At 42.7% G+C, this 26,407-nt stretch overlaps 1 protein-coding gene across 2 annotated transcripts in view; it reads left to right on the forward strand.

Moving 5' to 3' along the window:
* The first annotated feature begins 382 nt into the window (after positions 1–382).
* Positions 383–26,407, forward strand: part of ADAMTS12 (ADAM metallopeptidase with thrombospondin type 1 motif 12) — a 162,306-nt gene continuing 136,281 nt past the window's right edge. Inside the window, exons 1-2 of one of the 2 annotated variants that reach the window (XM_055790698.1) lie at positions 383–892; positions 5,721–6,082. In XM_055790698.1, the coding sequence (XP_055646673.1) occupies positions 766–892; positions 5,721–6,082 (489 nt within the window). In that variant the 5' untranslated portion in view covers positions 383–765. The remainder of the gene's footprint in view (positions 893–5,720; positions 6,083–26,407) is intronic. The other variant, XM_055790697.1, reaches the window with a different exon arrangement.

Genomic DNA, 26,407 nt, shown 5'->3' on the forward strand with positions numbered 1-26,407 from the left:
CGACCGGGCCCGGGTCCCCGGGACAGGCCGGCACGGCAGCAAGTGCCCCGGGCCCCGGCGGGCCGTACCTGGGCCTCGGGGCGGCAGCGGCCTCGGCGGGGGTGCGTGGCACCCGCGTACACGATGAGGTGCCCGGGCCGGCCGGGCGCCGAGGGACCGCGGGGCTCCGGGCGCCTCAGGCGGGGCGAGGCCCCCGCCGTGTGTCAGCGCGGCCAACACCTGCGTGCTTCGAGCGCCGTGGCGACCCGCCGCGGGGGAACCGCTGTCCGGGCGGGCGCGGGGCTGCGAGGCCGCGACGGGCTCCGGGCCCCGGCGGGCTCCGGGCCCCGGCGGGCTCCTGGCCGCGGCCGCGCGGCGGAGACACGCGGCGTGGGGCCGGGGAGGGGAGGCCGCCTCCAGCGGGACGGCCCTCCCCGCGGGCCGCCGGGGCTCACGCCCCACCTTTGCCGCCGTGGAGGGCGGAAGCCCCCGCTGGCGGCCTCTCCTCCCCTCCCCGCTGGCCCGGCCCGGTTCGCTCCAGCGCGTTAACCCCGGCGGGTCCGAGGCGGGGGCTCCCGGCGGCGGCTCCCTCCCCACCGCGCTCCGCTCCTCCGCCGGCAGAAACCAGACACCGGGACGGCCCCGCGCAGCCCCTCTGGGGAGCGGCGCCTGTGTCCGGGAGGCGCCGGGAGGCCGCTCCGCCGCTGCCCCGCCGCCCGGCCATGCGGCAGCCCGGCTAGGCGTCGGCGGTCGCGGCGCCCCGCTCGGCAGCTCCCCGCCCGCACCATGCCATGTGTCCCGCCGAGCCGGGCGGCACACGTCTCCTTCTGGCTGCTCGTCCTCCACGTCCAAGCGCCCAGCCTGGGCTGGGCCCCGCCGGCCGGCGGCCCCCTCTTCCCCGACGGGAGGCAAGGTCAGTGGCGGGGTGCGGGGAGCTCCCCGGGGCACGGCGTGAGGGGAGGGCGGCCGCCGCGGGTGGTCTCACGGCCGGCCGCGCCGCGGCTCCTCGGCGCTGCTCGGCCCGGTGAAGGCGGCGAGGCGCCGTGTACCGACCCCGCTGTCCCCGCTCCGGCGTCGGCGCCGTGCCCGCGCCCCGGCGGGGTGCGAGTTGGCAGCGCTGCCCGCGGCCGGCGGCTCCGGACCGCGGGGCTCGGCTCGGCGGGGGGGGCGGGGGGGCACGGCTCCGGCTGCGCCTTCCAGCTGCTCTTCGGAAGTCATGCAGTTGCGCTGTGTAGGTGAAGGTATTGCTAAATCTTGGGTTTCACTCGCCTTTCTCGTTAAGAGACATCTCTAAATACAGGAATCCTGTTGCATTGCTGCACTGGAAAAGTTTACCGCCCTGATTGTTTTTTGTTTGCTTGTTTAAAACAAATTATCACTTCTGTACTGCAGCAGCACAAGCCACAGAAGGATGGGTGTTATCAGGGTATGAAACCCCCTGTGAGTTACTAAAATTCAGTGAGGATGGTAAGCTGAAAGCAGGGCTTCATCTGCAAGGAGTTGTCTCTTGAGGCGCTGCCCCAGGTGGATTAACTTCATTGCCCTGGCTGGTACCGGCTGCACGTCTCCCTGGGGGAGAGTAACTCGGGAATTTTATCCTGTTGCTTAAGTAAAACCAGAGAAGCCACTCCCAAGAGAGAGAAATTGTGGTTAGCTGGAAGACTCTGCCTGGTGGTAGAAGACCTGAAAACGTGGGAGAAAAACTTCTTTCCTGAAAACCTTCCAGGGGCAACAGTTAACAGCTGTTGGTACTGTCAGTGGAAGAGCTTGAGCACTGTGTCCCTCAGAGATGGTGGAAGGAAAAAGTGGTTAAACAAGCTGCCTGAAAAGTGAACAATTATCCTGAAGTTTGTTCCTGCTGGATTCATTTAAAGAGAATGCAAACAATCATTGCATTCCTGTGACTCTGCATGGGACAGAACAGAGATGGCTCTGTTAACATGTAGTAGCTGTTTAATTGTCAGGCATTTGGAAATGAATTCAGAATTAATTTAACTTTCTAGGCATGAAAAGCCTAGGTTTTTCCAAGAGTTTGCAAATAGCTTTGTGCAAAGGGACAGCTCAAAATTCGGCTAATTTTTTGCGACAGAAGATTGAATGCAGAGCTAAGTGTGAAGGACTAAAATTTGTATCTTGCATAGCTGAAGTGACTGTTAAGTGTTGTGCTCCCTCCACATCCACCACGAGTGTGGCAGATAGGACAGTTAAGGATGCCCATGCTGAACGTTGAAGGCCTGCTCGCTGCTTTGGGGCTTTGGAGCTCAGGGTGTTCCCTGGGTACAGAGCCTTTCTTTGGCTTGGGAAGGCAGTTCATCCAGAGATGAGCAACACTATTTCTTATCCCAAGGAATTATTTGAAAACAAGCCAGAGGGTCTGAGAGGCAGATATAGGTGAACTATTAAGATGGAGATGAAACAATGGCGAGTTATGATGTGTCACATCTTAAAGGAATTTTGTCAGAAAATGTGTTATCTGTTTAAAAGAAATTGTGCTTTTCCTGTCGTGTGACAGACCGTGTGTTTCTCTTTATCCAAGTTTATTCACTTTGTGTACAGCCATTCTTAATATAGGCAGTTCTTTGCCACGTGTCGTGAGTTTGAATCCACAGAGGAGCAGCAGAACAGACAGCAGTGGCTTTGAATATTATCAGATGTTTTCAATGATGCAGAATTAGGAGAGTCTGCAAGGAAGGTTTCTCCAGCAACTTAAACAATTAGACTCTTCAGACAAGCGTGAAGGGCCTGGACCTTGCTTGTCCCATGTGCCCAGAAGGGCCTGTGTGAACACTGTGGTTGCAAGGCAAAGTACTGACTTGAATGTGTCCTGCTCAGTGTGATTTTCTGGTCTTGCACATGGCATCGATGGAAGTCAGCACACTCAGGCTGCAGTTGTAGAAAGACAGAACATTCTCTGAAGCTACACAGTTTGCCCAGGGAAGTCTTCCCTTTCCTGGACTATAAATCCTGAGCCGTGCCCCTCAACAGGCAAGGCTTCCCTGGAGTGGAGAGTGTTCTAGGTGGTCAAGGGGGATGCTGTGACATGCCAGCCTCAAGGTTTGTCAGTGGCACTGCGATAGATTCCCTCCATGTAGTGTTTGTTGGCACTAAGTTTTATGGGTACCTGTGGTGTTTTAATATGAATTAATTATTACTTTAGGAAAGCTGAGTCAGTCAGTGTTGAAGAATACGTATTCTTCTGCAGTCTGGGTTGTGTGTATCAAGTTTTTCTGTTTGTTGCCTCTGCCATCTTAGTTGAGCGTTATTTTTTTTTCCTAGAAGGGTAGAAAGGTATCATCAGAGTTGTAGTGCTTGTCTTTGTTTTAGACTTTTCTCCAGCTAGAAAAGCCAAGCAGTATGTTAGATTTAATGCAGACCTCAGTAAATAATTCTTAGTAGGGTTGCCTTCACTAACCTCTACCCTACAGTCTAGATGACACTGATAGTGATTACTTGCAGAAATATCTTTAGCCTCATTTTGCTAAACTTCGTTGTGTGGTAATCTTATTCCCTCTGATCTTTTAAATATGCTTTAATACTATATATTTAATATACTTTTTAATAATTAATTTCTGCAGTTATATTATGGTATGTTATTAATGCAGCATAATTCTCCTCTCTAATGCCAGTGACTAGCATTCAGAAATCAGTATTTAAGGAGCAGGTGGAAGAAGTTAGACTTCTCTGCTTTGATAATCTTGTTGCCACTGGATGCTTAGGCATTATTTTCCCTTTTACTGGTTGTATTGTCTAATATGCTTTAACCTCTACACACTAATTACTGTAGTGATGAAATAAAAAACTTCCTTGAATAGCTTAAGTCCAAAACTGCAAGTCTTGGGTCTTGCATGGAGTTTAACAGTTAAGCCACAACAAATTAAGCTCAAGACATCAAGCAGAGGCAAACCTCATAGTGACAGCAAACGAGTAAGTTTCCTTCAGGCATTTAATTCAATTATTTCATGAGTTGTGCTGAAAACCATAGAAATGGGGGCCTGGTCTTGCAGTGTTCTCTTTGCTGGTGCCATATAGGGAGTGGGACTTTTCAGAAGTCTTATAATTCAGCTTCTGCAGGTAAGCCATATTTTTGGGTGTTTCCCCTGCCGCCTTTCTGCCTCTTTTTTGCTTCAGTCTGGAGCGTGAGGAAGGGGGGACCTCAAGTTTGATTTCTGCTGCTAAACTTCTGGCAGCTGCACCTTTTGTGCTATCTACAGGCTGTGTATGCTGCAGGTGTGAAAGTGTGGACTGAGTTTTCAGTGTCGCACTCCCTGCTGTACTTATGTGGACAAGGGCAGATGTTTCTCAGAACTTGTGCCAGGTGTTAGTTGCTGTGTTGTCGAGATCTGCCACTGTGGCAGGTGAGATCTAAAAGCCCACTGCTGCGGCTTGTCCTACAGAGGCACAAAGTCATGGCAGGCTGGTGGGAAGGCTTGTGTACAAAGAAATCAGTATGCATCAGTGTATGAGAATAAGCTTACTTCTGAAACAAAGGTGCTACCAAGGCAAGGCAAGATTTCTCACGTAGTTTTGTCTATGTGCTGGGAACTGAGAGTTTTGTGTTGTTTTGGCTTTTTTTGAATTGGGAGTGTTTCAGTGCACGTGTCTCAAGGGTCCAAAGAAGCAGGAGCAGCTAATGAGGACAGAGTAGGTATGTTCCTTCCCAAAGGGGACAGATCCAGACACCTATCTGTCTGGGCTTGGCTTAGCCTGTGTGGCTTTGAAGGTGCAGGCAGTGGAGAGATAAGTGTCTCTAGAAGGATTGTTTTACCAGTCCTAGGGAGGAGTGAATCGTTTTGGAAGTACCTAGAGTAGGCTAATTGCTTGGTTAACCAGCTTAATTAATGAATGAAGTGTAATCACTTCATGTATAAGTGGCTGGGACTTTGGGAATGAAGAAAGCCCTGGGGAAGGAGGAGCTGGAACGACATGTGTTCTCACAATTTATTTTTGATGAAATATGTTCAGACTGTGACTTCTTGCGCTTAAGTCAAGTACGCCAGTGGAAGATCTGGCCCTTAGGGTAGGAGTACTTAGGGACTGTGTTTTATGTGGATTTATGTTATTTGCTTGGGGCTTTTGAGTTTTACACTAATTTAGAAAAAAATATTGAGAACAGGTGTTGTTTGTTCTGTATCATAGCAGACACAGGAATGCCAGTAACGCTTTCTTCCCCTGCTAGATCCTGACAAGTGATAAGATGTCCGATGTTATGCTGGTTGGAATCTCTTATACAAAAGGGCACAGTTACTTCATTCCCCTTTAAACCCTTCTTTAAAATTCCCTCCTATGCTGCAACATCTGCTAATGCTGATGCTACTGATGTGCTATTGCTGCAGCCTATAAAACCAGTTAGTAGTGTTCCCTTCACCCATCTGTATTTGTAAGGCTCTGTCTCCTGCTTCAGCTTTCTGGAAGTGTGAGGATGCTGGGGACTTAGAACAGGGAGGGTTCCCAGCTTTTGTGGGAGTGAGAAAGAATGTGTGTGTGACAGTCAATCTCTTATATGAATGGTGGCGAAATATTTGAAAAGAAGGATGTTTAACTTCTAAATTGTGTGTTATAACAGGAGAGTAGAAAGCCCAAATAAGGATTGTATTGTGGTCTGTGCACTGCCTGCCTTTGTGTCAGTAGGATGGTGTGGTGAATTGCAGTCACTTTTGAGTTTCCCTTTTAAATCATGCAAGATCTGAACAGACTAACACTCACCTTAGTTTTGCTTCTTTTTTTTCCCCCCTTCCCTACAGAGCAATTTATCAAGACCTTGCCAGAATACCATGTGGTTGATCCAGCAAGAGTAGATGCAAGCGGCCATTTTCTTTCTTTTAATTTACACCATCACATTTCAAACATGAGGAAGAGGGAAGATCTCAGCCAAAAGGAAAACATGATATATTATAAAATTAACCACAAGGAGAAGGATCTGTTTTTTAACTTGACTGTCCACGTGGGACTTCTTTCCCATAACTACATAGTAGAAAGGAGACATGGCAACTACACTAGTGCGAAGATTGCAGCTCGCCCAGGAGTTCCTTGCCACTTCATTGGCACAGTGTGGCAGCCAGGTTCCAGGAGTGGGACAGCAGCAATCAGCACTTGCAATGGCCTGGTAAGTGATGTGACCTTTACTGGGGTTCTGAGCTAATTTTGGTGTCATTAGAACTGAGCTACAGCACTGGTGTATGAATATGCCTGGTAAGGAACTGGATGATCTAACATGATGCCTTGCTGGCATAATGCTCTGAAATAATCAGTTTAGTACTGTGGGTGTCATTTCAATTTTTGGAAGAGAGAATCAGAAGGTCAGAAGTTGTTGTGGACACCCAGTTTTACTTCTTGCTAGATTTTCTGGTGGCCTGATCTTAACATCTCTATCATTCATACAGCTTGAAGCCATCCAAATATCCATAATTGCTTTGATCCCATTAGTAGCTGGCATGCCTTTGCTATGCATCTGGATATGAGCTTCTGGTTTAGTTTCCTCTAAAAGGAATGTATCTCAAGTGTACCAAAACTGCTCTGCAAATCAAACCAACTGATGGTAGTTTGGGAAAACTGGGAGATTAGCTTCAGAACTGCACTGCAACTTCAGAAATAAGGGTGGGGGAGGTGCAGCCTTAGCCAGAGCTTTAAATTCAAAGTTGAACCACTTCTAGGCATCCCTCATTCAGAAGAGCACTTCTAAGGCTGAAGCCTGAAGTCTCACATTTCTCAATAGGCTGTGGTTCAGACTGAGACAAAGAGGTGGAAACCTTATTTTTGCTGTGCTTTGTTTTTTAGCACCACTGTAGCTTAGGTTTTTATTTCTAGAGGATAAGGCTGAACCTATCTTGTCAGGGAGAGAAAGGAGAGACAAACTGCCTGAATTTGAAGTGGATGCTGAGAGCTGGGCAGAATGGCACATGTAATCTACGAGAGGCAAAACACAAAGGGTTTGCAGAGTATACAGGCAGAGGTGATGAAACGTGTGCAGCATGCATGTGCTCTAGTGCCTCAGTTCTTCAGTGTTGGCACTCAATCATTTGTATGATAGTAATTGAAAGTGCATAGACCAGTGCACTGATGACTTTTGGTCAATGCATCTCAGGCTCGTTTTTGAGCCTAAACTAAACACCAAGGTGAGTGTAAAGTACATCCTTTCCTTGCCAACTTGTCAATATCAAAGTGTGTGCCTTGCTATTGAGAAGTATGAAGCTTTCAGAAGCTTTGGAAGATTGGTATACAGAAGTGTCTTGGCAGTATATGAAAAGCAACATGAAGACAGCTGTGATGTAGATGAAATGGGAAGCTCTGGAATCTTACACAAGGGCCGATAACACTTCTGGCATATTGCCTGGAGAAACAAACTTGCTTGAGGTCAGGAGCTTCAGTCCCACAGGCATGAAGATCAGGGATTGTCTAAGTAATTCTTCCAGTGGGGACCAACTTATCCAAACTTCCTTGAAATGCGTTATGGTCATCAGGGTCAGTAAGGAAAAGGAGATATGATGATACAAGTAGTTCCTTTGGTTGATTTGTCTTGTGCTTTACCAGAATATCTTTGTTAGTTTTCATTAGGATGAGAACTTGAAAATGAGGTGCGAGACCTTAATTATGCCTCCTGAAGTATTTAGTCTGCAACAAGGATTAAAAAACCACAATTCAAATTACATTTTAAATTCAGCATGGTAATATCCTTAAAAGTGATCCTTTCATTTGAGTTACAAAGTTCTGGAGGTTTACTTTGATTTGGCGGTTTTCGAAACAATGTTTGCTAGAATACAGGCTTGGGGATTCTTTCTCTTTGACAAAACACTTGTATCAGGAAAGTACTGTCCTGGTTTGGTTTCTCTCCCACCCCAAAATGAAACTTTGAAAATACAGAATCATAAATTAGTTTAGGTTGAAAGTGACCTTTGGGGAAAACCATGATGTTTATCTTGTGATTATTTTTGAAGTTCAGAGGTCACTGCTCTGAAGAGTTTGCCTTAAGAGTTGAGTCTCAATCTCTTTAATTCCTCAGCCACAAGCTGAGGAAGGGTGATTTACCTTGCCTTTCCCCTGGAAGTTTTCCGAAAGATCAAGTGTCATATGAAAACATTTATTAATGAATAGTTTTGCCAGCACTGAGAAATACAGTCTGGTTTTCAGGATAACAACCTGACTTTTCTGAAACTGTTTGTGATGGTCTGCTGTTTCCTGAGCTAATAGTAAATCGTTTCCATCCTGGAGATATCCAGTCTCTTGCTCTTCAGCACCTTACTATTTCTGCTTTTTACTTTTTTCTTTCTGGGATGTGTTGTGTTTCTCCATGAAAATAATTTTTCTGTTTATTCTTATGAATGAGGGAAGGGGAACTGAGAACAGATAACCACCATGGAATTAGAACAACTTATTTGAGACACTAAAAACCTATCCCACGAGGAGAAATTTTAAGTTTGTTTACTGTAGGACATTAATTCTAAACTACGTGATAAAAAGAGTTATATTAAATAGTGAATTGCACAGGATGAATTGATAAAGGGCTTGGGGCTGAGAGGGGTAGAAGAGGAAGATATCAGAACAGTGTGGTTGAAAGGTGCCAGCTTCCCAGCTTCATGCTTTGGCTTTGGCAGCAGTGGCTGCTGCACAGGTCCTCCTCACCTGTGACAGCCTGGGTCAGGACCCGTGTCTGAGTGTGTGCTTTGGCAGATGGGTCCCAATACAATTTAGCTCCTCATCCCACTTTGGCAAGCTGGCAGAGTACTGATGTGCTCAAGCCTCATAACCCAAGAGTTGGTAAGAACCAATGTCTTAGCCTTCACGTATGGGGAATGTGAATGTTAGTGATGTTCTTTTTCTGATGTCATTTTGGCTTGACAGCTCATTATAAAATGCTAAACAGCTGTGGTTTGTTGTTTTTGGGGGTTTTTTTGGGTTGGTTTTTTTTTTGGTGGTCTTTAGTAAGCTAAGTGAGGCACCAGTTTACCATCCTAACAAGTGACAGGAAAGTGTCTGATCCCTAAACTGCTAATTTTTAGCTTTCTTAATAACAGGAGCTGGTAAACAAATTTTATAATACAGAAAAACACTGATGTGATTAAATAAATATGTTTTACTGGAATATCCCTTTTGTTGATATTTTTAGTGGAAAGTGGTTGAAATGTTATCTTGTAATTTTGTCCAACTGATTTGCTGACGAATATGTCGTCATTTGTAATGCCATGCGTCACCTCCAAAAAAAAATATTTTTTTTTTGACTGAAGTGAGATGAAACAAAATCTTAAAGATGCCTGTGGGAAGGGAATCCTAGTTTTAGTCCTCTTTCTGGAATGACGTCCTCTCATGCATTTGGGTCGTATTTGAAAGTTCCTGAATTTCCAGGATAATAGCAGCGTATAAGAACAAAAGAAAGGTGTGTGCTGTAGATTTGTGTTCTGTTGTAAAGATCACTCACACACAGCACTGGAAGTATAGAAAACCTAGAAATGGATTTCACTCTCCCTTGTGTTTTTACTTTGAATTATATGCCTGCTTCCATTGGCATTAAATGGGCATCACTCATGTAGCAAAGAGATGACTCTCGCTATTCATTTTCATTCATGACGTTCTTCAGAATCAAGTTTCTTCTGCATAAGTCAAGTGGATGGTGTTGAGATGTGGTTTTCAGAAAGGCACCTGTTTGACTAAATCATATTGATGAATGATTGAAAAAGTGACACCTTTAAAATGTGGGAAACAGCTTTTTGCCATCAGTGCTTCTCCAGGTTAACACTATGTTGCTTTTTTGGCTAGAATGTTATCATACTTAGGAGTGGCAGCATTTCCTTAGTTGTTTGGAAAACAACATACGCTGATAACTTACAAATTTCATTTTTCCTATATATTTGTAAGTTCTCAAAATAGCCTGCAAGGGGAATAATAGTGACAGATTTGAGATTTCAGAATGGTGGGGACATTTTTGTTGTGTGACATTTATTCTTTTTTAAAAATGTAAACGTTACTATTATCAGAAATATATATGGAAACGGCTAGATTTATAAAGGTATTTGGGCAGAATTGGATGAGAGGATAAAGAGGACAAAGTAGCAGAGATCTGGAGGAACTAAGCTGTGATTTCCAAATATAATTTTCTATAACACCTTATGGTATCTTTGTTTCCCTTTCATGCTAAATAGGTCATGACCTTCTCAACAGGTTGAAGAACATGATATTGTAAGCTCTGTCTCTTCTTTGAGTCAGTTGTCTAATTGAGTCTTTTTCACTTCTGGGTCTTCTAAAATAATGCATGGATTAACAGGGGAACAGTGGTGGGCAGACCTTGCTGTTTATTTTGGGTCACAGAGGAGGAAACCCCAGAGAGGAAGTCACTACTGGAACACCAGAAACCGATCAAACTGTAGCACTTGGGAAGAGAGCAGGCATAAAAATCTATTAAATACAGGAAGGTTTCCAAGAGGAGGTAAAGGGGAGAAATAGTTTAATTTTTGTCTTGGTGGCGTTAATATTTGGATTTGTCTTGGCAGGCTGTGTAGGGCACACCTCTAATAATGCTTTATGTTTCTGCGGTGCCTTCCACAGAAGATTTATAATGAACTTTTCCAAGCACCAATGCCTTAATTCTCAGTTGTTTGTTAGTTCTGAGATCCCTTGTGTCACTGCAGTAGTGTCAGCTTGTCCCCTCAGTGGGACTGGCAAGATCCAAAGCTCAGTGAAGTTGAATGAATACCCTAGGTTTATGCACTGAGTCCTATAGGACTGGGAAGTGAATTTTTCTCTGATAGTCTATCCTCTTCATTAGGAACAAGGCCCTCTTTTATTCCTCAGTAACACAGACATTGTTTATAGTATTTTTAGATGACAGAGCATCATTAAGGCTTTGTTTCCTTGACACTTGTTTACAGTGTAGAGCTGTCAATCGGCAGTTGCTTCTGGTAATACTTTTATCTTCAAAGGCTATACAGGCATTGGCATGGAAATGACAGAAGAATGGAAGGACATTAGTACGGAAATTGAGAACACTTGTACCTGGTGACCTGCTGGGCCTGCATAGCACTGTGGACAGATGGTGCTTTGGCTGTCTCCAGCTGGTCAGAGGGTTGCCTCCATCCTCATGCTCATGGCCATCTGCGTTTGAGAAGCGGTGGTGTTGTCTGCTGCCCAGGCAACAACAATGAAGTACAAAGCCATGAAGCACTGCTTATTTATTCCCCCTCCCGAAATCCAGCTACTACAGAACACCACCGTTTGTTAGCAGTGACGACATACACACCAAGCCTGGTAGCTGCTCTATACCCTGGCAATCTGTAGAAAACTCAATCAAGTCTGCTGCTGTGCCCAGGATTTTTGAAAGGCTTCCCCCACCTCCGTTCTCTCTGTGCTCAGCCACAGCCAGGGCAGCCCTCTGTGAACGCTTAATTGGTGGCTGTACGACCATCTCTCTTTACATGGTAGCTGGTGGGAGATGCTCTGGGTGGGACCTGTCTGGGCAGATCTGTGTCTCCCATGACCATGTGGCAAGTTTGTCACTGAAAAGCAGAATGGCGGCTGAAGGCTGCTTGGATGTAACTGTTCTCCTTATTGCAGGATATCACTATTATATGAAGCCTATGAATGAGCTCTGGTACGTACTTATGAAGTGTCACCTATATTCTTAAACTGGTCCACTTGGTGTAGCACAAAATCTGCCAGTGGCACTTTATCTGTTTCAGACTTGCTTCAGTTTTGGGGCATTCAGCATGGTCTGTTCTCCTGCGACATGCCCGGAAGCTTTTCTAGTTAGCATGAGATGCTTTTTCCGTGCTGACCCGCATGTTGTCATCTTATGATCTGTTCCAGGTTGGACAGTACGATGCAGGTACTGTAACAGTGCTTCAGTGGTAGTATGCCCTGTGAAAGCTGTCTAATGCTGCTGTTTAGACTTTCCTCTTCTATGGATGTGGAAGGCCTACGTCAGGATGCTGGGGTACTTGGTGTTTAGATGAGGTTTAGGGATAAAGGGATCTTTACTTTAAAAGAGTTCTATAATATTTTCTCCTAAAGTAATGGAAAAATAAAACAGATCACTAAGCTTATGATAGGGATGTTTATCTGCTTGTGTATCTCCTGTTTTATGAGGTTTGTTGGTTATTAAAAATTTGTTTTTTAATCTGTTGTTAAAGGTAGTTACCAGAGCTCTACAAAGCTGTCAAAACAAGTGACCATTGTCAACAGCAAGTCTCAGTACTTCATTCCTATAGCTCAGAAAAACAACCATGTCTTTCCGTTCCCTTGTGGTATACCTGCAACTGATATCTCTTCAAATGGTAGTGTTTTTCAATTATTCTAAGTATGTGGCAGTGCAGATATACACTTAAGGAAGGGGGAGACAGAACCTTTTCTTCAGTTGCTCTTGTGACCACCTGAAACTGGATTCAGCACTGATCCCTGACATGGAATTGTACAGCCCCAGAATAGATTTGGACAAACATCCTCTTTTGGTGACTGTTACTTTTAAGATGTGAATCGGAGTGTCTTCATGTAGTGCTACCTCAAATGAATGAATTCCATTCTGAGAGCCAGGGTACTTGGAGACAAATACACAAGTTCTTCTTCAGGGGTCTCTTTCCCTTCACTCATCTCCCCTTGCTTCCTCTCAGAGAGTCTCTCACTTCTTTGCCAGTCCCCTGCAGTATAGTACTTGGTGTGTCCTCCTTGTCACTGGAATAATGGCAGATGGCCTTACCTGCCAGTTGTGTCTTACTTAGGTGTTTGTGCCATCTCCACAGCAGCCTCTCATGGTTTGTCCACCTGGTGATAAATCTACTGGAACTGAAATGTAGGAATAAGGTGTTTAGAGAATGGCAGGCATGAAAGCAAGCTGCCAGCCTTTTCCTTGGGCATGGGAGTTGCTCCAACTTTGGATGTAGTGGAGCTTCTGAAGTCTAAATGTTGTGGTTTGGCTTCTTCTGGCATGTGTGAAGAAGGAAAGACCTGCTGAGTAACTCTGTTGTGTATCTGCTATGCATTTCTTCTCTTAGACAGTAGTATGGAAAATGCTGAGAGCAGAAGAATTTCCGGGGAAAGTAGATACAGTGTTCCCTATACATCTGTTCTGTGTCATGCTTGGTTTGCCTGTTTTCTCTATATAATAATAAATATCAGGGTATTCTCCTTGCTTGACTAGTGTTGCGTAGTTTTGGTGTGGTTTTTTTTTTTTTCTTTTGGAAGATGATCCAAAAATAGGGGGTATGGTGGTGCTTTTCTGTTTGTTTGGGTTTTTCCCCCAACAGATTCATCATTAAAACTTTGACTAGTATTTGCTGGGGTACTTTAACATCCATCCCTTTTCTTTGTGTTTGAACTTCAACTATCCATCTGCCAGCTCCCTTCCCCCAGTCTTTTGTCTGCAAAAATACTCTAATTGACAGGTCAAACGAATCTCATCAGTGATCTCAATACATGAGAATCTGGCTGTGTCTGTGGCTCCTGGTCTTGGCCTTGTCACCTTTAACCACTCTGAAGTTGTTAGCTCAGAAGCTGAGTATGGCTGGATTTTTTTATAACACAGTTAGTACATTTCAGTGGAACAGTCATTAATAAGGTTTAGACAGTATGAACTAATTTGAATGGAGTACCTAAGATTAGAATGCTCCTTTAAAATAACTATTTTTTGAGAATATGAGACAGACACTTTTTCATATATTTTTAAGAAATCTTAGTCTTGTTTAAATCTGTACCTGCTTATTTGCTAATTACTTAGGAATATTGTTGGTGTACAGAGCTGTCAATCCTATTTGCAGTTTTCATGCATCTCTTTAATGAATCTTCTATGTATCTTTGTGTATATCTTTTTTCTGTTTTTTTCTGAAAGTCTTATGGTTTCATGACTGTTGTGTTTTTTATAAAAAGTGTTTACTGAGGGGAAACTGTGGCATTTTGACTTCAGTCTAAAAGTTCAGAACCCAGGAGTAAAAAAGTACACACAACATCTGTTTTTCCTTGATTCTTAATAATGTGGAGTTTGTAAGATGGTCTATTCTTTGTTTTTACTAGTCTCTTTGGAAGTTGTTGGCCAAATTCCGCCCAATCTGAAAGAGAAATGCAGATACCAAAGTCATTAAGTTCTTATAAATAAATCCCAGGTAAAGATGGTAACTTTTGATCCGTGAAATGATGGGTGAAGATGTGCAGGTTGACCAGTGGCACAGCACAACTGTAAGCTGTTGCTGAGCAGGGTGCAGTGCTGCCTGTGGCACAGCTGATGGTGAGGGGGTCAGGAGAGACTGGAGAAAATTACTGAGGAAATGGGGTACACGTGAGAAGCAAATCTGGAGGGAAACAAGGTTTGATATTTCTGCTGTTCATAGAACTTTTTTTTTTTCCTGTCTTTTTTTCTTCTTTTCTTTAATGTGTTTTCATTGTGCTGAAAGGAAAGGTCCAGCCTGGAAGTAAATGGAATTGTTTGCGCTGGTTGCCTATTAACAACATGCTGTACCTGCTGCCCATCATAGCATATGCTTTGTGTGTAATCATTAATAATGAGCAGAAGAGAGGGGAAGAACTGAAGCTTTCCTACATACTCAGTCAGTGATGCATGTAATGTGACATTAATAGGGACAAATCTTGCCAATTGCATGCCTTATTTTCTAGCTGTTCAAAAAAAGAAAATTACTAAGAAAAGCCGGTCTTGCTTCTGTTCTGAGGAGACATTGGCAGGATGTTGGGTGGTGAACAGCAATGGGTGATGTCAACAACAGACGCATGTAGTCTGGGTCTACTGTTTGCACTTACGAGGGTAGATGGGCTAGTGGTACTTTTACCGGCAGCTGTGTGAGCCTGGCTTCTGGCGCCAGCTGAAAACCAGCAGCCTGAAGATCAGGTCCTGCCTCTTCAGTTCTCTTTTTCTGTCAGAGAGGAGCAGCTGCAGTTCCTGAGCAGCGTCAGCATCAGGGCGCAGTTACATATACACACAGGCAAATCTATATAGCTGTCACAGCAGAACAGTTACAGTGGTTAAAGCTCTTGGTTTAATGCTGTGTGCTGGGAAGGCTTCTGTGTTGTTCTGCGTATTGGGTATTACCAAGGCATAACCAAATATATTGGGTCATTCCAGAAACTAGTGCTTAGTAGTGGACTTCCCCAATCCGTTTGTAAATTGCAACAGAATTTAAGTATTTAGTCATTTAGGCTGGGATATTTGTGCACTTTATATACACAACGGCTCCAGGATGTGCTCTGGAGAAAGGCTCATCTGAAATTGCAAACTTTAAAAATAAGTAGTCATTAAAAAAAACCCCTAGTTGGCTTAACAGTGGCTATGTATAAGCAAATTAATTCTACGTTCCAATTCTCATGGCAAACAGCAAGTCCCTCATAAACTGTTTAGGCTTGTAGATGCATGGAAATTGCAAGAGCAGATCTAAATCCATTGTAGCTGTAACTCACAGGAAAGGCTTCTGCAGACACTGTTTTTGATTTGAAGTTTTCTCTTGTTCATATTCCACTTTTTCCATTTTTAAATGTATATATTTAAAACAAAGACTATTCTAACTGCTGAGTCCAGACTGTAATATCTGTTTATTTGGATGCAGTGTTAACCCTGTTTCCTCATATGGAACAGTCATGGACCAAAATGGAGTCTGTGGATAGGGTAAATGTCTGTTTTATCTAGCATCCTCTGTCCAGCAATGACTAAGTAACTATCTAGGGAGGAGTAAGAACAGTACAGTAGGACATCTTCCCTTTGTTCGTCCTTGCTTCTCTTTTCAACTCAGATCAAAGTTCTTAATATTGGTCTGTTTTCTTTGTTGAGGATCTATAGATGGATTAATCTTTCACATACTTTCTTGGTCTCCCCTGAGTCACTTGGTGCTAGAAACATGGATCTTTACTATGAATCATAACACTTCAAAATTGATTTAAATGCATCTTTTGTTTTTTCACTAGCTTTTTGTCAGCTTCATTTGATGCTTCCTGAAGCTATTGTCTTGGAGGAGACCGTGAACAGTCAAACACTGAGCACAGTGTTTGCGATGGTTTGCTCAGTGGCATAATATATTCTGCATTATTTTTTTGTTCCTTGGTCATTCTGAACACTTGAAACAGCTTTTTTGGACAGCTGTTAAGATAGGCTTCTTATATAGCTCCAAATTTTTTTTTCCCATGAAAATGGCAGCTTGCGTTCATGTTTCTGCACAGTATCGGGTAGGTCAGAGCCCATCATTTTAATACGCAAAGGTTGGGATTATTTCTCTGCTGCCTTTTCCCCTTCACCATTACATGTTTTATCACTAATAAACAGTGAATTACATCTTTCTGCTTCTTGTCTGGCAGCTTAGGTTCGGGATTCAGTGGTGATCCTTTGTCCTTACTCTCCTGAATAACTTCTTATAGCTGTGTTATATCATGTATAACTGACTATAAACTAATTTTTAATCTAAAACGTAAACACAAGAAAAGTTACCATGAGGAAAAAATTCTTCATGTTCTTTTACAGTATTGTTTACATGGCCATAGCTCTGGAGCTTAATGGAAGGTAACACTTCAAGCAACTGTTTTTCTTCATTTTTGGTACCTGTGGTTTTAACCTTCATTTTCTATTCCCCCATATTTTCTCCAAGTTTGAGTTTATTAAATAGAAAAATCAGGGGTATGTGTGTATATATATATATAGGTAAATAGACCCAGTCAGGTCCACTGTCTTCATGATTAGATCAGATCAAGCAAATAGAGGAGTAGGTATTGGAGGACAAGGCATTGTTTTTTTTTGGCAAAAAAACAATTGATACATAGTTTATTTTCTTTTTGCACTAGCCTCTCTGTTAAAAATTACCATGCTTCTGTGTTAGCAAGAGAAATATAAATAATGTGTATTACTGTAAATCTCCTTGATGGATACTTATGGAACTGGAATGACATTTTAGGTAGTATTTCACCCTTACCAAACTCCATTACATTCAGTTCATGTGTACCACTTTAGAAAAATGTCCCTGCCAAAAATTATACTATGAATAATTACTTCTAGTAATTTAAGATTAACTATACTTAATCTGGAGACTTTTATCACTCAACAAAACCCTTTTCTTGAAATGCTCACATACTAGAATTTCAACTAGAACTTCAGATAGATCCAAAACTAAATTTTAGTTCAGGATTTTGCTGCTCAGTATGTAATTTTGGATAACTTCCTAAAATGAAAGCCAGCAAACAGTTTTTTGGAATTACAGAAATTATTGGGGAAAAATTCCTCCTGGTTTGTTCATTATATTGTTTTATTTGATGTCAGTCTGCAAGTTTTTTTAAGGGGGCATGCTAATTGGCAGAAAAATCCTCAGCTTTATATTTCTGAAGGCCAGGTAGTTTAAAAATAAACCCCAAACAGTTGTTCCCATCTCAATAAATGTGTTTAATTAGTTCCTGATTAGGTGACTGTTACTTTAAGCATGGGGGCAGCTGAAGTAGAGGATTTTCTCTTGAGCTGTATTTCCATCAGTGCTGAATGACAGACATGATATTGTAGTGTACATGTGCAAATATTTATAGTGTCTTTGATGTTGCATAATTGTGTATGATTTGCATAGTGGTGGCAATCTAATGATTGCAAATAATTTTTGCAATCTGCAGGGGGTCAGATTTGTATTTGCAAGATTGGGAGACGAATGTTGTTATCTGGGAATGTTTATAGTTAGAAACTTCATCTTAAATTAAAAAAACAACAATAAAGCATAAATTCAGGAAATCATGTGCTATTTTTTTTTTCTTCTGGTCCTTTAAGTGAAAGAAAACTGTGTCTGCACGTTCTCTAGAAGTGTTGCTCTGTGGTACTTATGTATTTTAATAAACCAAAAATGGTCAGTTTTTCTACATCATGTCTACCATGTTTTCCTCCAGACCATCTAAGGTTAAAACTTGGTTTTAAAAGGTAGCATTTTCATTGTGCTGACAATACTGTCAGTGACTTAAAAAAGTTGTGTCTTGAGATATAAAATAATAATTGTGTATGGGGAAGTTGCATACTTGAGTGCGTTTAGATTAAAATTCAGCGTAGTGCTCTTGACTATAAAACAATTTCAGAACCACGACTGCTCTGACCCCCCACAACGCTGCCCACTTGCAGGCACTTAAATGAAGAAAGAGCTTGAGTAAGAGTACTTGCATACATGAATAGGAGAATAAGCTGTCACTGTCCTTCCCTGCTCTTTTGTGTATTGTTTCATGGCATGGAGCCTTTCTCGTTCTGGGCACGAATACACTACTGGGCTGTAAGTTCTGAAATTTGTGTAAAGGCCAGAGGGTAGAGCAAGGTCTGTAGGTATTGCACACCTGGTTTTGCGGTGCACTGATGTATAAGGGGGCTGCAAGAAGGCAGCTAAGTGTCTGAATCTGTTTGGGCAGCCATGTGGAGCAGCAAGGAGTTGTGATGCTCCCTGGCCCTCATGCTGGTGCTTGGTGCTGCAGCAATCCCAGGCATGAGAAGCATCAGACAGGAGGTGAGATTAGGCAGGGTGAAGGAGCTGCTGCTGTTGGTCCTGCATGCCAGGAAACACATGTTCTAAACACACCATGCTTCAGCCAGGAGAAGTGAGGAGGCATGGGTTGTTCTGGTGGTCTCCACCTCCATCTGAAGGTAATGTATTGTGTACCCCTTGCTGTGAACTGCAGTGGAGACCGACAGTTCAGGTGTTGTCATATATACCAGTATGACACTAAAAAAGTATTATTTGGTACGAGTAGGGCTGAGTCTTGCATCTCATGTGGGTGGGAAGAGTTTTTTTCATAAGGTGGATTTTTTACTACACCTTCTCTTTAGCAGAGTTGCCATATAAAGAAGCATTTCTAGCGGAGTGCAGTGTGCTGGTGAGTGGCTGACAGGCCAGCTGGGGTGTGGTGTAATGGAAAGCAGTATGTGGAATAAAACTGATGGACCCCAGCAGCCTGCCTCACAGAGGGCACACGAGGCGGAAAGCATTTGGAGATCTTTCTGGGCTAAGTGTGTAGGTTTCCAACTACGGGTTCCTTCAGGAAAGGGAAAATGTAATGTCTCAGAGGAAAGCACTTCCAAACTTAATTCATATAATTAAGTGAACTGTGCTCACAGATGTTTGGAGTTGATGTCTTATGTGTAGTCCCTGTTTTACCTAGGCAATTAAAGTTGGCATAGTAGCCTCATGTCTTAGTCAATGACAGTGTACTCTAGTATCTTATATGAAGTGTTGAATCATGAACGGAATAAAACTGCTCTTTGCAGCATCACTGATGTGTTTTTATTTTTTCATCCCTTGCCTGCTGTGCAGCATGGCATAATGTACCAGCTGCCAAAGTAGCACTGCCCTTGAGATTGCTGTATTTCATTTGTACTTTCCCACAGCTAAGTTTCTTTAGCCAACTTGGCTATTCCTGCAGTAGCTGTCAGCGAATACTTCTTTACTCTGTCGTCCTATTCTGACAAGGAAAATTATTTATTTATATCCTTAAATGTTTGTACAAACATTTATAAATACATATTTTATTATTTACAAAAAAGGACACAATATTGTGTTTCTCAGTCTTTATTAACACTTCTTTTTCACACTGGGACTGCCAGGGGTCCTTCTGCTAGGGTGAAAAACAGTGTTGGGTGGCCATTTTAATCCAGTCTGGCCATTCCTGTGTCCTTATGGCATAAGGTGTGTAATGGGTTTTCACCAACCAGCAGTATGATTGATGAGAAGCTCAATATAACCTGGCAACATGCATTTGCAGCACAGAAAACCAAACGTATCCTGGGCTGCATCAAAAGCAGTATGGCCAGGAGGTCAAGGGAGGTGAGTCTTCCCCTCTACTCTGCTCTCCTGAGACTCCATCTGGAGTACTTTGAGCAACCTGGTGTGGTGGAAGGTGTCCCTGCCAGTGGCAGGGGGGCTTGGAACTAGATCTTTTAGGTCCCTTCCAACTCAAATGATTCTGTGATTCTATTCTTTTCATTGTATCTATTTGTTGATATAGATGCCCTTCTCTAGAAGGTTGTTGTGCATGGTGTAGGAAACAAGAATTGGTTGCTGTTGCTGCCATGAGATGTAAGGATTTCTTTTAAAAATAAGTTCTTTTTGCCTTTGTTTTCCATATGAAATCTGGATGTCCTTTGTTGATCTTTGTCCTCAAAGAGCCTCATTCGATGTTAATCTGCGTTAAACAGTTGTTGGCATGTCTATGGATGACACCAAAGCATTTGAACTGCATTGCCTACACATTTTACAGCAGCTGTTGCTTTTTTCCTAATAACTTATAACCGAAGAGAGAAGCCATTTCTTCCCTCGACAGAGTTTTTACATCGTGTCAGTTCAGAGTGGCTCAGTAATTGCTGACAGTTTTTCCATGTATCTTTTTGCAATGTAGTTACAGGCTGGTAGCAGATACTTATCAAAAAATGGCAAGTGCATATAACCTCTTTTTGCATCAAAATGCACAGAGGAAGCTACTACTGTTTCTTCAAAGTAGGACCCCAGTCCCAACAGCCAGAAAAAAGGGATAGATTAGAAAACTACAGGTTTTTCCTTACACAGAGAAATGCATGTTTCTTATTTTATTGCTAGCTAAGCTACAGGGACAACATGCCACTTGTTTATCCAGTTAAGTATTCTTTTTCAAATAAGCAAATGGGTTTCACTTGGCTTTGGAGAAGAGTTCAAAAATTTGAGAATAGTAGGAATTTAGCAGAGGGATGCCAAGGAGAATTATAAAGCTAAATGACCATTACTGCTCTCGTAGGAGGCAATCCAAACCTAAGGAGGGAATGAAACTGGAGAGCATAAATTAGCTACAACTGAGCACAAAGTCCCTGCTTGCAGTAGTAATCACTGTCTTCCAGGAAAATGGGTGGTGGTGTATTGAAAGAGTGTGATATTAAATATTAATATTAATTTAATAGTAATATAATTAATTAATATTAAATTGATTCCATATGTAATGCCATATCACTGTCTTCACTTATTTACATAGGCGAGGTTTTACACCATCGAATTTGTTATGTAGTGATGCTCTAAATTGCTCCGGTCATTAAAAAGGAGTATGATCTCCAATCCAGTTGTGTTACCTTTTTGGCCATGTTACTGCAACTGGGGCATGTCTTCCTCCAGCAAGATAGCAGAGCATCTTTTGGCGTGATCTCTTCATGTTGTGACTGTGAACGTTGCTTTATATGGTGCTTTTCCTTGTTACGCTGATTCTCATAACACTTCTCAAGAATTCTGTTCTGTAAAGAGCATGAATGATAATTAGATATATTAAAATGTAAACCAGCCGAGTTTTTTGTTTGTGCTTCTTTATGGAAACTAGAGCTAGCCAAACCGAGTTGACTTTTTCATCCTTTGACGAATGTTCTGGGTTTCCCCACTACTAAGAATTTCTGTTCTTTGAACTATGAAGTTCCAACTAACACTTGTGTGGGAATTCATTATTCATCCAGATGCTACAGTATGAAGATGCAAGATGCAGAAGATGTAGAACACAGAGATGCAGTTATGTACAAAGTGTCTAAATGGATAAGTCTTGGGGGACTTAAAAGTCCAAGTCAGAAAAATGCGTGAGGCTTAATAGCTCAGACTCTCAAAGTGGATGAATTTTGATAGTGTAGGAATTTGTGAATTGTCAGTCTGCCACTGGCATTCCTGACTCTTAGCCCTCATACAGGCTATTTTTGTGACTTCGTTCCTATTTCTGTCCAAGTCAGGAGATCAGACTGATCTGATTTGAAAACAAAACAAAACCAAAAAATCAAAATAGAAAACCTCCACAAAGCCCTCAAAAACACCCTAAATGCCAACCAGTGTTCAGGGCCTCCTTTTTTTTTTTTTCCCCCTTTTTTTTTTCCCCCTTTTTTTTTTTTCCCTTTTTTTTTTCCCTTTTTTTTTTTCTTCTTTTTTTTTTAACCTGGTGACAAGGTCCTTTAGGTGTTTAACCTGATCATGGCAGTAGATTGAACTGTTTATTTGTGTTAGATCTGTAGCAATGCCACAGAGAACTGAATAGTATTCTTCACTGTCATTTGTCCACTCTAGAATTAAATCAGGACATACATTTAGGTACTTGCATGGTACTGGTGAAGCACCACTTTGTTACTGACTGAGAGGAGTCATGTTAGGCATTTGGGAACTGCATTTCATCCTTTCTTCCCACCTAGCTGCATCCAGCTAAGAGGGCTAATGATAAATGTGTGGCTAGGTAGGTAGGTATGTATCCACATGTAGCATTTACTCTCTAGTATTTGGCATAGATCAAGTGTAATGATGGCTCTGCATTTCAGAGCACTGTATTACTTGGGGTTACAAGTTGCAGGTCGGTGGTACCTGGCTTTCTTCTGTTCAATGTCAAGACAAGAGCCATGCTCATTTCTGCTTTAGGCACTGCGGCACCTCCTGCCCATTAACCACAAAGGGAGTTGAACTTGGCTGACGTGGCTCATCCAAGTTGCTCATTGCTCTTCTGGATGTAATATCTGGCTGGTTACAGAATAGTTGTCTGATTTTTTTCTAATTTGTCAGTGGAAAAGAGGAAGCTGAATGCAAACTGTTAGGGACAAAGGGGTAGTAATTGGTGGTTGCAGAGGTTTTCTGATGGTGGCAGGGTGTGTGTGTGTAACAGACCCCATTATAAACAGATAGTAGAAACCTCCTGGTGTGATGGAAACCTGCTTGCTGGGCTAGTGTCATTGTGGTGTGACAGATGTATCACAGGTCCTGGACAAGACACTTAACTTTTATTCTGGAGTACTAGAGAAAGAAGCCAATAACACTGTAAACACCACAGAAAAGATTTTAAGTAGGTCTACTGAATTTCCTGGCTTCATAAATTGAGAGAATATCAAGTGAGGGGAAATTATTGGGAGAAGTAAGACTGTTCACATTGTCCCTTAAGTCTCTGTTCTTGGGCTGCTTTGATTTAAATTTTTGGTTGATACTCATGGGACAAGAATAAGGAACATGTGATGAACTTTGCTCAGGATGCAAAGCTGAAGAGCATCATCAGTAGAGAGAACTGGAATGTTATATCACTAAAACAGATGTTAGGCTTGAAGTTGCAAAGGGAAAAATTGAAGTGTCATAGTCTGGAGCGTAAAGTTTGAAATTTAGCAAATAATAGGAATTTCCACTCTTAAAAGCATGTCTGTTTGGTTTGAAGTGTAAGACCAAGACTTGAATATGCTTACTTTATAGTTTGGTTTTTTTTTTTTTTATAGTTTATTAGTAACAGGATGTTACCTTGGAGAAAAAGAGAAAGAAAGAAGATCCTAGGATTGAGCAGTGATTAGAAAAATATGGGAAAATGTGGCTTAGGTTTTACTTTGAATAGAGCAGGCACTCACCACCCAGTTTGAAAAAGGCAGGGGAGGAATTAGTGGGAAATGTCATGTCTTATACTATTCTCTGGATGTCTGCATTTGGCAGTTCTGGGAAATAGGGGGGGGCGGGGCGGGTAAGAGATGTTGGTCTGAGGCAGCTCTGCTTTTCTTAGGTGAGATTTAGTTTTCACAATGAAGAACTGGCAACTGGATCTGTTGATTTAGGGTTTCCCTTCACGTCCTGTTTCTAGCTGCCTTAGTACTGTTTTGGACACTCAGACTACAGTTGTTTATGAGGAATCACAGGCTCGTCTTGGAACAAGCAGGCTAACATTCTTGGGAAGACCTGGAAAACTATGAAAAAGTAAATAAGCTTTAAAACTGGAGCATAAGACATTAGGTAACTGTGGGAGATGATTATCTGGGGGTGGGATTTCAAGAAGTCGGGAGGTTTCCTTTTAGCACTGCTCTGAAATCTGATTGATAAACACCTTACCTCTTTCACAAGTGGACTTTGTTCACTTCAATCTCATCTTTCTTTTACGGAGATAAAGGCTAAAGTGAAGGTAATTCTCCAGGGTACAGTGTGCCTGTATTTGGTATGAGTCCAGATAATGCAACTGATATAAATAAACTCAGCAGCTTTCCCAAGTATAACTCCCCAAATACCCAAATGACTTCTGAACCAAGTGAGATACCTAACATGAGCTAAATTAGCAAACTTGTGGATCATACAGGGAGACAGAGGAGAGGAGAAGGAGAGAAAGAACTTTAAGACAAGGGAGAAAAAAAAAAAAAGTAGAGGGTGTTGTTTGTGCAGCTGATTGCAGAGAAAAGATTTTGGCAGCTATAAAGTTCAGTTGTCTGGGATCTGTTACATACAGAAGCTGAGGCAGCACAGTGTGTGTACACCTAAATGACAGGGAGCACAGCAATGTTTCTGTAGGGCTTGTGTCAGGGAGCGCTTTGCAGTGGTATGCATCGGGCACATCCACTTCTCAGTGGATTTTTTTGGGGACGTAGTTATTTAGGGAGACTGCAGCACAACTTTAGAAACGGCTGAAGACTTGTTAAAAGAACAGCAAAATGCCTGAAATGTGCCCTGCTTTTCAGGGATGTTGTGGCATAATTTTCTGGTCCTTTCAGTCAGGGGCAGCAGGGTGTTGGATGCCACAGCATTGCAGCTGTGGAGTCTGGCGTAGCATTAACCTCTTCCCTGCTGATTGTGGCAGAAAACACATTGTTCTAGGCAGAAAGCATATTTGCAAATGGGTTCTTTCAGGCTTTCCCATTTGCCTTCCTGTCTGTGGCATTCCTGTTCCCTAGTGTTAACTGTTTTTCTACTGATCACTACTGGTATACAGCAAGACAGAATGAAATGGATCCTGAAAATGGGGTTTGTGTGACTCTGCAGTCTGGACCTAATCAAATATCATCCTCTTCTCATCAGACTTTTGCCCACCATCTTTCCTTCAGGAGAACCAAGGATAGGTTACTGGAGGATCTAGTTCAGCAAAGCAGGAAAGAGCATCTCAGAATATTGGCCATGTGAAAGGTGCAGTGCCCACAACAGCAAGCATATTGGCATTTGGTGTAGTGAAAGGGGGGAGGCAAGCATGAGTTCTAGACAGGGTTTAGGATGGTTTTATAACCTCTTTCTTTCTTTGTTGTGTTCTGAGATGAACCTACCTATGCAAATGTATTTCATACCTGTCTGCTGTACATGGCCAACTCTGGAGAGCAGTGATTGTGTGCGATGCTCTGCCATGCTTGATGAAGCATGGGCTGATAAAAGCAATGTCTGTGAGCATCAACATTCTGGAGATGCTGAATGAGGCAACCTTCAGAAGGTTTTTTTACCTGCTCCTTACAATCGCATCTTCTTGGCTGTTTTTCATTTGAAAGAACAATTTCTGAACAGAGCAGTGAGGGTTGCTGGATCATTCAGGCAGGATGCACTAAAGAGCTTGATTTCAGCCGTAATTGTTTTTACAAATACCAAATAAGAAAAAGGTTCTCTTAAAATTTTCCCTTTGCTTTGGTTCTACTGTACTTGGTATGGTATTTTGTATCCTTTAGCCATACCTTTGAATATTGATGTCTGAAGTAAATTAACATCTCTGTTATCACATAATTTTGTCGTAAGACCCCTTTTGCCCCTTTTTGGATGGCATATTGATGGCACATTGCTTTTTGAGTGCAGTTCCGTAGAGTAATGGCAGCTTGTAGGTGTGACTGTCATCTACCATACATGGCTCTGTGTGGTGCAGCTTAGCCCTCTTGTCTCCATTGTTTGCTCTGGCTTTTGTTACTTCCTCTGACACCTTCTTGCAGCTGGGGCTGTCTGTTTGCATGAACTTTCCACTCCAAAAACAATGAGGGTGATGGGTTTGGAGGTAAGCTGGGCACCCTCTTCTCTCCCTGCAGTCAGTGGTATTCCTTTTTCTCTTCAGCAAAGTGCTGTGGTGCCTTTATGTGGTATGAGAAATGTTTGGTTGTAGAAAGCTGATTGAGAGCAGAGCTGTCATACATTGGGGGAGTGAAGGGATAATGGCAGTGTGTGTGTGAGAGAGAGTTACTCTAAATACAGCCTCTTAACTTTTATAATTAGATAGGCTCCAATGACTGCCTACTATCTCTTGTTGATGTCTCGCAGGGCCATATCTTTGCATGTCAGCAAGAGAGGAGTGACCTGGGAGTGACTGTGGGTGCTGCCCAGAGCCCCCTGAAGCTCACTAACCCTTTGTCCAAAAGGCTTAATAGTGCTACAGTTTCTAGTACTATCACCTGTCTTTTTGGTGTTCATTTCATGAAGGATTCAAATTCACTGCTTTCTGTTGCTGAAGGAAGATAGTATCTCTTACATTGGTTTGTTACATGATCCCGGTGCACTGGGGTTGCGGAGAGAGAAGTCTGGCTGTCCTATACTTGCATTCTGCAATATAAGAGCCTGATTAACTCTTCAGGGAATTATTTTCTGAGGAGTTTGCCAGGGCTGGAAAGGCTTTTGGCGGTCACTTTTCATATTAAGAAGTTACTGGGCAAGTATGTGAGGCAGCAAACTTTATTTCCTGGCCTGGATTCTTTTCTGTATATGCTTGCGTTGGTTTCAGTCAGACAGCAGACACGGTGCTTACTCTGTAGTCTCTGCTTGTTTTATCTCTGAAAGGCTAATTTGTG

The sequence above is a fragment of the Falco peregrinus genome, chromosome Z, assembly GCF_023634155.1.
Source record: "Falco peregrinus isolate bFalPer1 chromosome Z, bFalPer1.pri, whole genome shotgun sequence".
NCBI lineage: Eukaryota > Metazoa > Chordata > Aves > Falconiformes > Falconidae > Falco > Falco peregrinus.